This window comes from Lynx canadensis, chromosome D2, assembly GCF_007474595.2.
Source record: "Lynx canadensis isolate LIC74 chromosome D2, mLynCan4.pri.v2, whole genome shotgun sequence".
NCBI lineage: Eukaryota > Metazoa > Chordata > Mammalia > Carnivora > Felidae > Lynx > Lynx canadensis.
Genome location: NC_044313.2, coordinates 71,065,555 through 71,083,780, shown reverse-complemented (window position 1 = coordinate 71,083,780; position 18,226 = coordinate 71,065,555). Strand labels below are relative to the sequence as shown.

Sequence of the window (18,226 nt, the reverse complement as noted above, 5' to 3'; positions counted from 1 at the left end):
AATGATGACACGTCATAGATACACGGCTAACTAGGCTCCAAGTAAATCCTGGGGGGAAGAAGCCTTCCTAATCCACTGACCGTCTTTGCCAGCCCTATGGTGTCAAATAAACACAAAAGTTTCATTCACACCTGGGGAAGAGGGAATACTAGTTTGTAATAAAAAAGCAATCTCACAAATCCCATTTCCCTCCTTTTGCCCCCTGCATCTCCATAAAAGTTGGAGGAAGTGAGCACGCCCGAGGCTTGCCTCTGGTTGTGAAACTTACGCCCCGAGACGTTCCCAGATCCTGGAGTCCCCACGGGCTTGGCATGCGGCTTCTGCGTGACTTGCGTCCAGGGCAGCGAGCACACCTACACAGCAGGTGGACTAGTCCTGCTGGGCCCCCTCACTCCCTCCGCCCCTCCCTCCGCCCCTCCCTCCGCCCCTCCCTCCGCCCCTCCCTCCGCCCCTCCCTCCGCCCCTCCCTCTCAGCTTTGGTTTCCTGGCCACCAGGATTCAGATTTGTGCCTTGGCTTAATTACAGATGGCCACGTATTGTGGAATCTTAGGGCACCCAGGAATAGTCAAAGCATTCATCTTTGACCCAAGACTGTCAGGTCCCTCCACGGTCAGTGCTCCGTGGGCGTCTGGGGACGGTAGCTTTTTGAGCTGAGAAATGCTGGAGGGACAAGTGGTGGGGGCGGGGCGGGGGGGTACAGGGACGCTCTCCTAGTGCCCCAGCCAGCCTGCATTCTGCCTCTCTCTTCACGTGGCTCCTGTCAGAGCCAGAAAGGATGCTGTTGCCTGGTGCCGGCAGGGAAGAAGGGCGACTGCACGCGCAGCGTGCGTTGGGCCTGATTCTGGGCTTTCCAGGGCCAGAAGCTCAGGGGAAGGATTGTTTCTCTGTGAAGGCAGAGAAAATCCTCAGGCTGGCATTTGTTAGTAAAACACGACTGTCAGAGTGTACTTTCTGTCGAAATGTTCACTTACCTGAATCATTTTCCAGTGCCTGGTGTTTCCTCTCCCAAGAGGGAAGGAGAGGCGGGGGTTGGAGGGAGAGCGCCCCGGGGCACACAGGTTCCAGCCTGCCTGGTGCACCCTTCCCCGCGCTGCCACACTCTTAACCTCATTCCTGAAGAACTCTGGTCCCATGCGAATCAGCGACAAAAGTAATTGCCACCGAGTCAAATAATTCCTCCACACTTGGCTTTGGAAAGCCTATTTTAAGCAAAGGAGCCAATGTGTTTGAGAGACAAAGTGATTGGCAAGTGATGGAAAATCCAGGGGCTTCCTAACCTTTCTGCCTCGGGGGTTGAACCTTAACCCTAAAAGGCCTGAGGTCTGCGAGGGGGCTTCAGCCCAGCCTCTGCCCACCTCTGTCTTCCTGGGTTCCCGAGAACCAGGTCAGGAGAGGAGGGAGCTGTGAGCGCTCCGCAACTGGGCTCCCTTCGCGGTGGAGGCTGGGACCGGGTCGTTGGAATATCCCCGCGGCTAAACGTGGTAGTGCTGAAAATAGAGGGGTTTGATTGGCCACCCCGCCCCGGGTGGGGGTGGGCTGAGAGGTCATGTGAAGGCGTCAAGAGGGCAGAAGGACCGTGAGTGCCCTTCAAGGTCAAACACCACCGTGCTCTCTCTCTGTCCGGATGCCAGCATTTCACAGCTACCCCAAAGGGTGTGGGAACAAAAATTACAGGTGCATTGGGTTAATTATGCCCCTTACTTAACTTAATTGCAGGCTCAGACAACCAGGTGGTCATTATTTTGATTGGTCTCATTAGGCAGATGTGTTCACAAGCAGCTGCATGCAACGTTTGGGGCAGGTTCAGAAACGACATGTCCAAGAAAGTCCGGTTGAAGCCTTTGAAAAATCTGTCCTCAGGGTTGCCGGGGTGGCTCAGTCAGTCAAGTGCCTGACTCTTGATGTCAGCTCAGGTCGTGATCTCAGGGTTTGTGAGTTCGAGCCCTGCATCAGGCTCCCACGCGAATAGCACAGGTAGCCTGCTTGGGATTCTCTCTGTCTGTCTGTCTCTCTCTCTCTCTCTCTCTCTCTCTCCGTCTCTCCGCCCCTCCCCCACTCAGGCTGTCTCTCTCTCTCTCTCTCTCTCTCAAAAAAGAAAAAAAATTTGTCCTCAGATGCATAGTGAGTTCTGACAACTAGTATTTTCCATGACATAAACACTTCAAGTCCCGTGATGACAGGTGGAAAAGAAAAAGAAACCTAAAAGGTCCGTGTGTACAAAGGAAGGCAAACCGATGCTGGACGGCAAGGGGTTTCTGGTTTTGCCGGGGATCAAGCCACCTCATTAAGTCAGCAGAGCAGCCCCAGTCCCATTTTTGTGCGTAGGCTGAAAGAGACTGTAATGTCCCTTCTCTTCCTTGCCTGTGAACAATGAAGACAAGGTTCGTCTTCCTGCCTTTTTATAACCAGCTGATATTGGGGGCATCTTGAACTTGCGGTGCTCAGCTTACATAACCGTGTTCTTCAGGAAGCTTCTTAAGCCATCAGGCAGGCTAGAGAGAGAGTGTGCCGAACCTTGTTTACAGTAGAAGCTTGCAACACTTGAAAGGGGGAAGTAACCCCTGAAGAAAGCAGGAATCCGTACTGCAGACAGTCAGACTCGGATGGATGTCCTCAGGGAAAGCCCTGCCCTGGAAGAAAACCGTGAGATTCCGATACTGTACCATCAGAATCGATCCATTCTAAAACCCTCCCACCCCGGGGCGTTGCCGGCCGACCTCTAAGTGAGCCTGTAGGTCATGGCTTTCCTGCAGACCTCCGTTTCTCCAGCTGTGTGTTTTGGGGGCGACGGCACCACACTGTCTCCTTTTGTCCTGGGGGCCGGAGGTCTGTTGGAAGAAGTTCCCTGGCCCCTTGGAGGGGCCGCCCGGGCCCTGCACTGCCATCCGACTGACGCTCTGGTTTTGTTCCCGTTTAGATGAGTTCTGGTTCTCCGATGGGTCCTTATCGGATAAGTCCAAGTGCGCAGATCCTGGCCTGATGCCCCTCCCGGACACGGCCACGGGTTTAGATTGGTCCCACCTCGTGGACGCTGCACGGGCATTTGAAGGTAAAAAGACTCAGGGCCTCCAGGGCCTGGGGCGGCAACATAGGGAACGCGTCTGCTTTTCGGATTGGTCTGGGTTAACGTTTTGGATGCTTTGCACATCTTTGTGGATGAAAACGCGCAGGGGAAGGCTTGAGCTGTGACTAAGGGCGTTTCGTCAGGGAGACCGTGCCATTTCGTGACATGAGCACCGGACAAAGGATCCCAAACCCGCAATCCAGATCAGGTGCCAGCCCTGATCTGGGACGAGTCACTTCCCCTCTCTGACCTGTCTTCCTACCTGAAATGTGGAGGTGAATCTGTAGGACCCAGATTCTTCCCTGCGAGTGTCACGAGGGGAGATGGAGAGGAAGGGCCTCCAGAGGCCGCGGCTGCCTGGCTCGGTGAGATGGGCACAGCTTGAGGAGTCTGGCGGCTTGGTGTACATGCAGTGTGACGTGCCCCATCCCCGCCCGTCTTCCTCCTCCTCCATGTGTCCCTGACACACAGGACATGCCCATCTCTGAGGGCCTTTCCAGCCGCCACGCCCACGGGAATTTTCGAGGTTGAAACTGCTCCCATGACCCGGGATTGTGACCTGTGCCATTTGCTGGCGCTGCCCTTCTACGACGACCGCTGCCCCTGGGGTGACTGGTAGAAGTGACCGGGGAGGCGGGGCCTGTCTGCGAATCCCGGTGGAGGGCCACGTGTGGCCACCCCCACGGAGGGGAGGGGGCCAGGGGAGTCTGCAGCCGCCTGAGCAGCCCATCTCTTCTCTCCCTCTCCCCGTCCACTCACCTGCTTGGTCTCTACCCCCACCGCACGTCCAGGCTTCGGGACACAAAAGCACGTTCCTTTCCCAGAAGTGACTGGTGTTGCTGCCAGGTCAGGGTGCTGCCTGAGGTGGGGGTTGCTGCTTGCCCTGCCCCTCACTCTGCACAAGCTGGCCCTGCCGAGGGATCTGTTCTAGATGATCGGGATCGGTGTCTCTGGTCCTAAGTTCCGGTGGCGACGGGGAGGGGGAAGGCTACGTGGAGGCTAATTCAGACACCAGGGGCGTTTAGCTCCAGTAGATAAGCAGAGAGAAACTCTGTTAGGAAGTTTCTGCAAATTGAACAGGCTCTTACTGCTCCCTTAATAGGAGTGAGGGTCTTGGGTTCACTGCCTTGCAAAGTACTCAATTCCATGTGGAAACCTCAGAGTGCCCGTCTGCTCCGCGATGCAGCCTTCGTTCCCTGACATTACCCGAAGTTGGTTATAGAACCCCAGGCCCTCGGCCCAGTTACTTCCTGTGCTTCCAACGCTGACCTAGATGCGACCTAGCCCCAGGGGGCAGGAGCGCTGTCTTTACCTCCGTCCGGAGCAGCCCAGGCAGCAGGTAGCAGCATTTTCTCTGGCCCGTTCTTTGCACGCTGTGCTGGCTTACTGCCCCCGGGAGAATATGAGAACATCTATTCTGTCCGCTGCGTTAATCTCGGCTGCGTAAATATTTGCACGGTACTTACCGCGCTGAATTCTGCTTTATTCACTTGTCTGTAGCTTCTTACTAGGTGATGAGTTTCTCAAGGGAAGGCTGCTTGTTTTATGTATCTTATCTTTATTTATCAAGCGCATGGCGCGATAACTGAATGAGAAAAGCTAGTACCGGAAGATAGGTACCCAACGCACAGGATACTTGAGCTATTTACCTACTTGTGGCATCGTTTTTGACCTCTGAAGACCCTTTTGCATTTTATGCTCATTTTTCGGATGTAAAATATTTATCAGCCTATCTGCGTATCTACTCGCCACCCCCCGTTCGTGTCTTTGCTTGGTTCCCTTCCACCTCCTCAAGAATAAAAGCACTGCTCTGAAACAGATCTTTGAAGGAGAGGGGCTAAGAGCGGGAAGCGCAGAAACCAAATTGGCACGTGCGGCAGTGACGAAGGTGTCCACCCAGGGACTCTGGTCACAGTCACAGCTCAGCTGCTGGGCTGTGGGCCTTTGGACAAGTCCCTTAACTACCACAATACCACACTACGGGCCGACACCGAATGTTCGGCGGTAATCCTCGGAAGTACCTGATTAAATATTTGCACTGGGCTGCATTCAGTCTTCTTGACCAGAAAACGAACACGTAAGGCTTCTGACAGTCTTAAGCACCCCCCCTTCGGCAGTTCAGGTCTGTTGTTCATCAGAGAGGGGTTGTGAGCCGAAGTTAGGGTCTAGGTGGGCGTTGGCGCCCACAGACAAAAGAGAAAAAGCATGACGTGGAAACCCCAGAGAGCCAACACCTCGCGTGCATTGGCATCAGAGCCAAACAGGACGAATGTGGGGTTCTGCCTGCCAGGGGAGCGGACTTCGGTCGTCTGACCCTTCCGAAGTTTCCAAACGCTTACACATCAAAATTAGAGGAATTCTCGGTGCTACTCTGCAGGGCTGCGGACCACAGCACGCCGCCTTGAGACCACAGGCAGCTTAGGAGAAGTCAGCTGGGAATTTGCAGCTCCAGACATTTGCTAATCAGATCGTCTCGTGTCAGTGCCACTCTGACAACGCTGGCATGGTGGCGAGTGGGTGTCATCCATCACCTCAGCACTTTAAAGAGAAACGTCTTCACCGAGATAACCCACTTGCCCTGCCTGTTACTCGATCTTTCTTGTACCAGTTCCCAGAGCCCTTTCTGAGCTAGACTACACAGGATAAAGATAGTCCAGAAAATCCCCTATGCGTCTGTTTAATTGCTACAAACTAATAAAGGCAGTTCAACATGCCTCACTGAGCTCAGAATGCTCTGGAATAATGCGGTGCCCGTCCATGGACGTGAGCAGTCAACACATCTCAAAACGGGCTTTAAAAAAAAAAAATGGAATGTGTCTGCCTACTTAATACCATGACCCTCATAGAATCCACCCCTGTGATTCGTGCAAGCAGAGACTCCTCTCTCCCAGCGATCTACCTGTTTTGTCTTCCAAACTTGTGATGTGTTGGGCTTTGCTGACGAGCTAAACTTGACGCTGGACACAGGAGTGTAAGAACTTAGATCTTTTACTATGCCATGCAGCAGTGGAGCAGAGGCACCAAAATATCTGTCCCGATCATCGTTGCTGAAATATATTGACACTCTGTTCGTACAGAGAACATAACGTATACCCTGTGACTATGAGTGGGGCGTCTCCAACGATGAGGAGTGTTTCCATACCACCTTTCTGACCACAAGGCAATGAAAATAGAATTAAATAAGAAAACTGAGAAGCAAAACACACACAAAAAATTCTAAGCATTTGTTAGACTCTTGATGTAATTCATAATAATTATTCTAGGAAGAATTCAGGAATATGAGGCCATTTTTTTTTTCCTTTTTTTAGTGAGTGATGATACAAAGATACTACCTATTAAAATCTTTGGACTGCAGCCAGAGAACAGTCCTTAAACAAAAATGCGCTGTTTTCAGAAACATGTGTTTAAATGGGGGGGAAAAACACATGAAAATTAACCAACTTAACCGTGCTTCAAAAAGATTCTACAGGGGCGCCTGGGTGGCTCAGTCGGTTAAGCGTCCGACTTCGGCTCAGGTCATGATCTCACAGTTCGTGAGTTCGAGCCCCGCGTCGGGCTCTGTGCTAACAGCTCAGAGCCTGGAGCCTGTTTCAGATTCTGTGTCTCCCTCTCTCTGCCCCTCCCCCGTTCATGCTGTGTCTCTCTCTGTCTCAAAAATAAATAAACGTTAAAAAAAATAAAATGAAAAATAAAAAAATGAAAAACAAAAAGATTCTACAAAAGCTGTGAAAGCAAACAAAGAAAGAAATCAAATAGATTTTTTGGTAAACTGGCAAATGAATTTTCAGTGCAATTTATAAGTAAAGTCAGTGATTAATTTTCTTTGAATATTGATAAAGCAACATAAATTTGATCAAAAAATGGAAAGTACAAATGAACTCTACTTTCTAGAACTGGGAAGAGAAATTAGTATTCACCAATACATAAGAGAAATAGAAAAATTACTAATGAATGTCAGGGTTATATAGGAAGAAATTTGATAAATAAGATAATTGGGTATTTCTTGCAAGAAAACGGGGGAGGGAGCCTAAGAAACCATAAAAGGCCCAAATATAGAGGGCACTGAAAAGTTATCTAAGAATATCAAATCCCAAATGTCACCTGAAACTAATACGTTTAGAGTTAATTGTTTTCAAAGCTTCAAGGAATAATGATATCCCTGTATAAATTTTCCTTGAAATTCAGAAGCAGCCTAATAATTGCATAATAGGATTCTTTCCTGATAACACGCAAGAAAAGAAAATCAAAAGACAATCTCAGTCATTAATAGTGATGTCAAGCTTAGATGAAACTCAGTAGGAGATTGAAGAGATTATTCATTGTTATTGGCAAGAGTTGAGCTGGTTTAATAAAAGACAAACTTTTAATTATAAAAAGTTATAGTGGCTGAAATAATTACAAGTTATCATACCAATTTCCCCAAAAGAGCTTATCTAATAGAATTAAGACCTATTTCTAATAAAAATTAAGATTTGAGAGCTACCTTTAAAACCTAACAAAGAATATCTCCTTTATGCCAAAGAGTTACATAATACCTAATGGAGGACTGTTTATAAAAAGCAGGTACCTTCAGTCCAGAAACTAAACCAGATCATGCTTTGAGACTGTGTCCTTTAATTAGGGAGCAAAGTACTTGACATTTGTATGAGCAATGCAAAGAAAAAGGAATAAATTTTGGAGGTGAAAACATATATTTACATATGCTTCTATATCTAAAAAAATATGAAAGTTAAATTATTCTGATTAAGAGCACAGTTATCGTGGTGAGCTCTGAGAAATGGAAAGAATTGTTGAACCATTATATTGTATACCTGAAACTAATATAACACTGTATGTTAATTCTACTTGAGCTAAAAAATATATATATGAATCAAATTTTTTTTTTAATTTTTTTTTTCAACGTTTATTTATTTTTGGGACAGAGAGAGACAGAGCATGAACGGGGGAGGGGCAGAGAGAGAGGGAGACGCAGAATCGGAAACAGGCTCCAGGCTCTGAGCCATCAGCCCAGAGCCCGACGCGGGGCTCGAACTCACGGACCGCGAGATCGTGACCTGGCCGAAGTCGGACGCTTAACCGACTGCGCCACCCAGGCGCCCTATAAATCAAATTTTAAAAATCAAATTATCCAAGATTATAAAACAAAGTGACCAGGTAACATATTTTAAAATACATTTCATATTTTATAAACCTTGTTTCAAAGCGTTGTTAATTTTTTCAGTGATCTATTTCTGCATAAAAATCACCCCCAAATTTATGGCTGGACATAATGGTTTATCATGTCCAGTGATTTCTAGTTAGTTCAGCCAGTGGTTCTTCTCCCTGTGGTTTCAGCTCATGCAGCCGTCTTCAGCTGGAGCTTGATCAGAACTGGAGCATTAAAGGTGACTTCACTCATGTGTCTGTAGCTGGACCAGACACTCTTGCACCGGAACAGTAACAAAGGGCACTTTTGATATATCTGTAAGATCAATTCTACATTCTTTGGAAATTAAGCCATCATTAGAGTTATAATCCAAGAAAGCAAAGGACACTTCAATAACCGAAAAGTCCTACTGTATGTAAGAATAAGAATGGATAGGAAGCTTACGGTAAGGATGATGAATCAATTAGTTTCCTCGGTTAATTTGTGGATTTAGTACAATTTCAATTCAGGTATTTAAAGGTTATCTTAAAGAGCTTAATTGCGCCCAGTTGGAAATAGATGAAAAATATTCCACACACAAAAAAAGTCTGCTGTAAATCAATAATAATTAGCATAGTAGTGATTTAAAAAAAAAATAGAAATAAGGCCTTTTGGAGACAGAGGAAGAGCTCAGACCAAAACTCTAAATATAATTTAGAGTTAAATGGGAAAGGAATTTATATATACTACTTGGGTTCAGGATTTAGAAGAGCCAGTTCTAGAAACAGTAAAGATTACCACTTTAGAAACAAGCAAATGCTTTAATTACTGATAATGAGAGAATATACAAAATATAATATGGCCAGGTAAAAGAATTGAAACATTAAGATTTTTATGAACTTGAAAGAGAACATTCAGATAAACAGGGGAATATGGGGGAGGGGGATTTGTAGTAAACGTGATGGGTAAAACCAGACTATCCCAAGTGCATGGAGGGGCCTAGCCAGCAAAAAACACCAAATCCCTGATAACCAAACGGTCAAGGCATATGGACGCACGGTCCACAAAAGTGGAATTACAAAATGAATAATCAGTATTTGAAAAATGTTCAACCACACATGTAAATTTAAACTGATAATGAGCTACCAGCTCATACCTTTGGAAGATGAAAACTGAGGCCACCGATCCAGGAAGCGAGGAAGAATACTCAAAGCCGCCATCATGACAAAGATTATAAAATGATCCGCCTTCGTGTGCAGACAATAGGACAGAATGTAGCTTGAGCCAAAAAGTGGACCCACCGTTTGACCAGAAATCTAATTGCTGAGAACTCGCCTACTAGAAATAGATCACCAAACTCTACCCCTAAGACCAACTGTCAGAGAATTTGGCATCTCCTTCATAGGCCTGTGAGGTCAGGTGCAGTGAGCCCGTGCCCCCCTATTCAGCCGTCCTGCCACAGTCAAGTTCCAAAAACGGGCGCAGTCACAGTGCAAGTTTGTTGGAGTGTGTGTGTTGCCCTTGTGTTTGTCGGGGATGGGGATGTGACATATGTTTTGCACATCAGAATTCGCGAGTGAAATTTCTGCTCTAGGTGATACGGTAAGATGGTCACTTAACTGCCCTTGCGGGCATCATTCCTTCATTAGCTGGAATAATGTGAGGCGTGGGTGCGCGAAGTAATAGAGACTAGATCTCACCCCCCCTCACGTGTGGGCAAGTGAGCAAACCCAGAAGAGCTGGCGGTGGGTCCAGCAGGGACGCAGCGGAAGGGGAGTCTCTTCAAGAGTGCTGGAATTTAAAATAGATCTCATTTACCCAAATAGCAGGAGTCGTCAGTTTGCGTCTTCTCGAGCGTTTGTTGAACGGATAACGTTTTAAATGAAAACAGGCTTTAAAAGGTGAAATTACCAACGAATGACAGGAGACTCTGGATTTTAGAGTCACACGCCATCAACAGGCCAGACTTTACTCCCCTCTGGATGCCAGCCTTCTGCTGTTCCTTTCCATGGGCCCATCTTCCTTTCCATGGGCCCATGGTTGTGTGCCTGTGAGTGTCTGTAGGCGGGACACAGCTCATTTATCAGGCCCCACTATCAGAATGAAATATTCCACGTGAATGTATTTCCCAAAAAAATACAAGTTTATGTTTTTAATATATTATGTTCCATATGCCCTTGGTCTTTAAAGAGAATAAGAACAAACTTTTATAATGAGAACTGTTTCAGTTCTGATGCTGCGGCTTAAAACTTGATAAAATAGCTTAAGTTACTGATAGTTGAACACTATGAGAAAGGGGGGGGGGGGCACGGGCATAAACAAAGTGTGGCATACCGCATAACTCCCGAGGTAACATAATTGGTTTAAAAAAATGGAAAAGAAACAGGACTACTACTTGGATGAAAAACATAAAGTTAATGTAATATTAGTAAATAGACTTAAGTGATCTAGAAAGTAAGGAACTGTTTCAGGCCAATAATAATAGTTGTATCTGAAATGGAGAAGAATTCCCACACTTTGCTTTGTTCATTACTCAAAGGTAGACTCCAGACCGCGATCTTTCAGCATTCGTGAACAGGCTGCAAAAGGCCTAGACCAGAGTATTTATTAAAAGTGCAGTGTAACCTTTTTTTTTTTCTTTCCTTTCCTGGTTGCTGGTTAAGTCAGCTTCTACGAGGACAGTGCCTTTAATTTCCTGCATATAGCTACAGAGCCCCCAGCTTTTCTGTAATTCGTAGCTACCGCAGAGACGTCTTAGAAGAGCATTGTTTGTGGAAACAGGTTTAGTCGAACTGAGCCTCACACTTGCATGTCCTGTGTGCTCTGTGTCTCGTGCATATACCCTTCTTCTAGTTCATGCCCTCAGCAGACATGACTAATCGATCAGTGGATCAGATCACTCCCTCCCTCCCTGATGCGGGCTTGGCCTTGCCGTTCCCTCGATGCTGCTGCAGGCAGCCTGTCTGGGTCCCGGGAGTTATTCACGGGCACTGTTTTGCCATCTCAGCTCTAGATGGATGTGGGATATCTCGCTGACTGTTTGTTCATCCTCTTTTTTCGTGCCAAGTGCACTAACAAGAAACTACACTTTAATAAGGTTTTTCAAAGATGATTTAAAGGGATGGACTGTTCCATGTGGAAGCCGTGCCCAGTGTCCCCCAACCCCCCTTAGCCAGATGTTCTTGCACAGCGAACAGGAAGGAAAAGGAGAAACAGGCTGTGTACGTAGGTTGAGCTGACTGTATCTGCTGTGCTAACCATTTACATGAAGTTCACGCTCCCGCGCCTGTCTTCTTACGGTCTGGTCTGTGCCATTTGGTTCAATGTCAGTAATTACTTGGTTACTGAATATTCATCATCACAGAAAGAAGCTGTGGGAGAATAAAGCTTCCACTGGAAACTGTCACTATGGTTAAGTATTTTACAGAGTTAGTTCAGTGTCTGGACTTAATCAAGCAGCATTCTGTTTGGATTTCAACCTACCAGCTTTTCAGATCCACAGTGAAATCCTCTTTGTGAAACTACATTGCTGGCAAAACTCCCTTTTTGGCTTCTTGCCTCCTGACCAGTAGGACCTTATTTCTCCCCAAGGAATGTTTGAATGACTGCCAGCAGCAAGTCCTGTCTCTGTCAAATATGTGGATATTTTATCAATTAAGGTAAAAATAGAGGAAGCAAGCTAAGACATTTTCATCCAGATACTTCGGAGTGACCATCAGACTCAAATATGTTAAGAAAGATGGAAACTGACCGAATTATCACTGGATTGTATAAAATGTGGATGAGTCCGTGGAACTCTTCTAAAAATTTTTTTTCAACGTTTTTATTTATTTTTGGGACAGAGAGAGACAGAGCATGAACAGGGGAGGGGCAGAGAGAGAGGGAGACACAGAATCGGAAACAGGCTCCAGGCTCTGAGCCATCAGCCCAGAGCCCGACGCGGGGCTCGAACTCACGGACCGCGAGATCGTGACCTGGCTGAAGTCAGACGCTTAACCGACTGCGCCACCCAGGCGCCCCAAGGAACTCTTCTAAAGAGTAATAGAAATAAATCCTTTATCTGTTTTGACATCCCTTTTTTGTCAGTAATTGTACTGTAGAATCAAAATATATCTGCCCTTGATTTTTTTTTTTTTCTTAAGTGTGAGGTATTCCCTTATTTGGTACCGTCACAGAACAGAGGGTTATCTTGGACATCGTGGCAGCCCGGACCCTCCCCACCCCGCCCCCGGAGCTGCTCACCCCCGGCCAGTACACCCCATCATTCCTGCCCCCACCTCTGCTGCCTGCACCCTGCCACGTGCAGAAGTAGGCAATACCCAGATTGTGCTGTTAGTCTTAATTAAATTACACATTATTTCATCATGTGCATAAACCCTACCAGTCGGTACCAAACTGGGAACATGACGGTCTCCCAGGAACTCCTAGTTACAGAAGATTCGTCTTGTCGATCTGAAGCGTGGAGGACAATCTGAAAGCTTTACAGAAACGTTTGTCAAAGGACACCTGCGTACCTACCGCAGGCGTTGGGAAATCCGACGTGGGAAAGCGCGATGCGTGGCCAGAGAACTCTGTCCTCAGCACCACTTCCAGGAGGCCCGGGCCCCTGGTGGGTGCTTCCAGCACAGTGCCCGTGGCGATCCAGCTCGCTTTCCTTCCTGCCCTGGCAGCCTCCACCATCCTTTCTAATTAACAGGAAGTGCAGGACCCTCCATAAACCAGACAGGCAGGTAGCCTCATTAGGAGACTCGTCCGGCAGCCGGAGGGAGACAGGGTGGGATAAATTAAGAACAGAGCACCCCTGACACGGACCCGAATGCAATTTCTCAGCCATTAATCAAAGCATATGAAAAAGACACCACAGCACTAATACACCTGCTGTATCCCTCGGATTCCAACTGTAGATGCATATGTGGGCTCAGGCACCAAGAAAAGAGACACCGGGGAATGCAGGAAGTGAATAATTAGATAGATTCCTGCTTCTCACCTCCACCTTGTTCCAATGTGGGACTGTTTTCTGCGTGGCATTCAGCATTTCTGGACCGATGCCCTTGGGTCAGCGTTCAGCCCCCAGAGCTGGGCTAGTTCTGGTGCCCCTTCCAAAGAATAGGACGTCCCCTTTCCCGCCTAGCTCTGGAAACATCGCATGTGAGGTTAGGGGTGCCAAGAATAGAAATGGCCCCATGCCGAGAAAAGGCAGAGTGGTCACGCTGACCTTTGTTTCGGCTGCTGGAAACCCTGTGCCCCTCGTGTCTTCCCCTGATGGTTTCTAGAAAGATTAGGCAGCTAATCTCCCTCACCGCCACTATTTTACGTTTGCAGAGTGGGTCATTTAAGCAAACCCCAAATGGTCACAGCTTCTTCCTGTTAGATTTGCACGTGTGAGGCACCCCGCTTCTCGTCATTGTACACGACAGCGTGCGTCCAGCCAGGACCGTCGCACGCGAAATGTTGGACCACGTTGTTTGGCATCGCATATTGTTGGCAGTCAAGGGCACAAGTCCCCGTTCGGCACAAGTGCGCACGCATACGCGCACGCACAGGCTGTATTTGAGTCATATGTGGGCTTCTAGTCAGGCGCCTAGAGATACCACTGTTCATAGGAAATTCTAAATCTTATTTCAGGTCTTGACTCAGACGAAGAACTTGGGCTGCTCTGTCACCACACGTCCTATCTAGGTGATTGTCCCGGGCTCGCCGCGGGCTCTTGATGTTTTGTAACCGTCTCTTTATTTTTCACGTGTCTGCACGTCTGCATGGTTATCTGAGCTCGGAGGGTTGGCACGCCCAGGGGACGTGGGTCCTGGCTGCTGCTGTGTCTCATGCTCCCCTGGCCGGGGCGACAGCTTGAGGAGAGGTCCGTCTCCTGGGTTCTGTTAATCAGCCAGGTCATCACGCGACGAGGACGCCGTTATTCCACGCGCACAGCCGGCAGCTTTGGCATTTCTTGGAATGTGGAAGGAGGAAAGCAAATTGGCTCTAGCAAATCGAGGATCTGCTCATTGTCCCCATGGCTGTGATGTGCGCATGCCATACAGCCTCAAGGACAGCCAATCCTGATGCTTTCTGATTGTCAGCAGCTTGCCTGAGTTTGTTTTTCTTTGTTTTTTTGTTTTTTTTGAAACAGGGCAGTAACTGATTGGGGGGCAGGGGGGTGGGATAGGTAGGTTAGTGACTAAATTCATGTCCACAAAGAAACATCGCCTTGCAGCTATACTAAACTTCTGTGTGTGTGTGTGTGTGTGTGTGTGTGTGTACGTGTGTCTCCTTCTCAGACCAGAGAGTGGCATCCTTCTGCACCCTGACAGATATGCAACACGGGCAGGACCTGGAAGGCGCACAGGAACCGGCTTTATGTGTAGACCCAGGCAGCAGCAAAGATTTCATGGATGCAACTGGGTATGTGAGCCCCTGTCGACCCTCCCCCTCTGCTCCCCGGGGCCCACGAGTATCAGGGGTTCAGCAAAACCCCAGGAGACCATTTCTGCTCTGTGTTCCCCTGGTCCTTCAGGATCCAGATACGGGACTGAGTAGGGCTGACTGGGCTCCCTCCGCTGCTGGGTGGCTGGCTCTTGGTTGCATTAACTGCTCTGCCCTGTGGGCGGCTCCTACCTTGCTGACCAGTCTCCCTCTGCTGGGCTGTACTTGGGGACCTGCCAAGGGCACGTTTCCCCCCCAGAACCCTGGTCCTTGACCTGGCCTCGTGCCTTCTTCCACTGACGTGACTGAACCATCTCTTTCCCTATATTCTTGACAAGCTTATCACCCACAGAATATATATATTCTTTACCTAATTCGAACTTTCATACGAACTTGTGTTACCATTAACTCGCCCATTCATCTTGGTTCATGATATTTTCTTGACAGAAAAAAACCAATTAGAGAAATCGAATCTGTATTTGGTTCCCAGGACTTCACTCTGGTCTACCTAGTCTCAGTTGGCTAAACTGATTTAGATAATTTATCTTTTGACTTTATTTTTTTTTTAACTAACATCTATGCCCACAGAGATTCTGAATCCCTTTTTAAAATCAACAGAGACGCAGAAGGAATTTTCCACCAAAGCAGCGATATGTTCACTTTCCAAATGTGACCTAATTTTATGTATTTCCTCGTTGGGCTCTAAGCACATGAAATAATTTTTTGAGTGAGAACTTTACCAACAAGAACACTGAATGCAACATCTTAACTTCAGTGCCCTTGAGTCTTTCTGGTTCTATCCTTCTTCCCTAGGGAGCGGTCTCCATCAACACTGACCGGTAAAGTCAATCAGCTGGAATTGATTCTTCGACAACTGCAGACTGACCTTCGGAAGGTAAAGGGATCCATCGGAATCCATAATCAAAACTCTTGTCTTGCATAATCAACCCCTTCTAGCCAGTAGAAATAAAAATGGAGACCCTCGGGAAAGATAACTGCCCCAGTCAAAGTAGAAAACAGTAGAAAACAGAGACTCCTGAGGTCTAATTCTGTTTTCTGGCCTCCAGCTCATGTATATCACTGTAAGAGGAGGCAAGAATTGCAATAAAGGGGACCAAATGAGGGGGAGCCCTCTGGGTGCCCAGTCTTCAGAGCCTAGTATTTTGTAGTTCAGTGAGTTATCATTTGTACCAACTATTTATGGGCTGACCTAAAAGGAGGCAGTTGCTCCTGGAAAGCCTGTTCTCCCCCAAGCTGTTGTATTCCCCCCGAGTCAGCTACATGAACCTCACAACTTCTGCCCTACTCGTCAACGTGTGCATGGTCAGGCCTCAAAAGAAATTAACTAATTCATTCCCGTCAAACATCTGCTGAACTCTTGTGTCGTCAGCACTGGGCTAGGTAACCATCATGCTGTCCACGGAAATGGAACAGGGTGCGGTAGCAGAGGGGTGAAGGTGGGGCTGGGGGGGGGGGTGTCACGGGAAGGGTTTCGTTACCATTTTGTTGAAGAAGGGAGAGATTACAGCTGGTGTCAGTGTTGATGGAGGGATCCAGTTGGGAAGGAAGTCACAGTATGCAGAAACGCGGGAGGGTCATGCCCTGATCTTGTGCACAAAGCTGAGGCTGGTCTTGATTCGGGGTCGGGACGGTTCATACAGAGCGACCAGAGTAGAGTGCGTGCGAGTGTGCACTCACACACGTGCAAACATACATTCACACACACGTAAGAGTTGCCCTCTAATGGTTTCTCTTTTTCCAGTCACGAGCTGAGAGTGAGTAGTGGTGGGAAGGAGTAGGAGAGGTGTAAGGGCAGAGGGTAAGGCCTAGAATAGTCAGTAAATTCACATATGATAGGATTGCCAAGCAAGGCTGAAGGTACATTTGAATTCGCAGCCTTAATTAAAGCTTATGCAGTATCTGTTGGCCGAGTTGGGTGCTTCTTTCCAGCTTGGATGACCAGCTGTCCAGTTTGCCTGGGGTGGAGAGGTTTCGGGGCACAGAACTTTCAGAGTTAGAACCAGAAACGTCCCAAGCAAGCCGGGACGTCACCCTACCTCCAGCTGCAGGTGTAGGACAGTTGGAGAGTGGAACGTAACCAGTTTTGAGAGTTTAGACAGGAAGTCAGGACAAGGAGAGAGACAGAGTATGGGATTAATCTGAGGGACCTAGAGTGTAAGCTGGGTAAGGAGACATACTATCACTGCAGGGGACAGTGAGAATAAGGTAAGAGAGATTATAATAATCTAGAGAGATTATTCCAGACGGACAAGAGGTGGTGGTCAGGACATGGGAGGACGAAACATCTAGGAAGCTGTGTGGTTTATGGGTAACAGCAAGGTACAGGGTGTGGCCATGGGAGCAGGGGTTGAGGAAGGGTGGGTTTCCAGATCACAGAGAGGAAGTAAGGGAGAGACTTGGATTTAGAATCATCAACATACATGACAAGTGGCAGGGGAGAGAAGAAACGCCAACCACATTCTAGAATCTTCTATCAGTGATGAGAGGAACTGGAGATAGAGGCCCAACGGCGACGTCAGCGCTGGGCTTTCAGGTTGGCGGAAGGGGGGGCGGAGGGAGGGGGCAGCGTTCATGCAGCGCAGCTCCGGAAGCGGGGTTCGTCGGGTGCGTGCGTGACGCCGCCCGTGTGCCCTCTTCGCAGGAGAAGCAGGACAAGGCGGTCCTGCAAGCGGAAGTGCAGCACCTGCGCCGAGACAACCTGAGGCTGCAGGAGGAGTCCCAGACGGCCACCGCGCAGCTGCGGAAATTCACAGAGTGGTTCTTCAACACCATCGACAAGAAGTCTTAACCCGGCCCTAGCCCGCCGGGGGTGGGGGTGGGGGTGGGGGTGGAGGGGCGCCCCCGGGAAACGCCTCGAAGCCCCGGGAACTCGCCAACGCGTGGTCTTTCAGCGTGCTTGCAGCCGACCGTAGATGTGTTTTGGGTTTTTTTGGTTTTCTTTTTTGTTTTTGCTGTTCCACCCCGCCCAGCACCATCCACCCCGCCGGGCGGGGAGGCGACTCGTCCCTGGAAGCCGAAGCCGCCTCGCGTGACAGCAGAGAGGAGAGCGAGGCCGGGTGAAGATGAATGTAACCCCCCCCCCCCCCCCCCCCCGGTGTCGAGATGAATGTAGCCGCTGGCGTCGGTCCCGGACCTCTTTGCCGTCGGGCTCCACGGAGCGGGTGCTGTGGCGCGGGCCGTACCTCAACAGGGAGGAGAAGGGGGGCTCGACCTGCTCTGGATCAGGTGACCTGGTAGAGATGTCCAAAGCAGATCGACCGCAGTTTGGGCTTTAGTATTGTAAAATAAACCCGGAGACAAATAATCAGACGTATACTTTAATGTTAAAGGTGCTCTATTTTTTTGGATGTACAGTAGTTTTATTTCTCAGCCACATTATCATAGCAATAAGAAAGAGGCATAGTAAATAGTAGGGAGAAGCCGCGTGGGGGGAATTTAAAAAGCACTGACGTCTTTAACACTAGTTTGTATGCAGTCGATTTCGAGACTTATTTATTTGCAGGAGCAAACGGTGCCTGAATATTAACAGTGTTCTGATTTAAGAAAAACCACACACACACACAAAACACACAAAAAGCTACACATGCCTTGTGTA

At 48.3% G+C, this 18,226-nt stretch overlaps 1 protein-coding gene across 4 annotated transcripts in view; it reads left to right on the top strand.

The window, feature by feature from the left end:
- SIPA1L2 (signal induced proliferation associated 1 like 2) overlaps window positions 1-17,944 on the top strand; it is a 224,214-nt gene extending 206,270 nt beyond the window's left edge. The window contains exons 19-23 of one of the 4 annotated variants that reach the window (XM_030334654.1): window positions 2,919-3,050; window positions 13,816-13,869; window positions 14,466-14,589; window positions 15,424-15,505; window positions 17,273-17,944. In XM_030334654.1, the coding sequence (XP_030190514.1) occupies window positions 2,919-3,050; window positions 13,816-13,869; window positions 14,466-14,589; window positions 15,424-15,505; window positions 17,273-17,419 (539 nt within the window). In that variant the 3' untranslated portion in view covers window positions 17,420-17,944. The remainder of the gene's footprint in view (window positions 1-2,918; window positions 3,051-13,815; window positions 13,870-14,465; window positions 14,590-15,423; window positions 15,506-17,272) is intronic. The other 3 variants (XM_030334657.1, XM_030334656.1, XM_030334658.1) reach the window with 3 other exon arrangements.
- The last annotated feature ends 282 nt before the right edge of the window (window positions 17,945-18,226 follow it).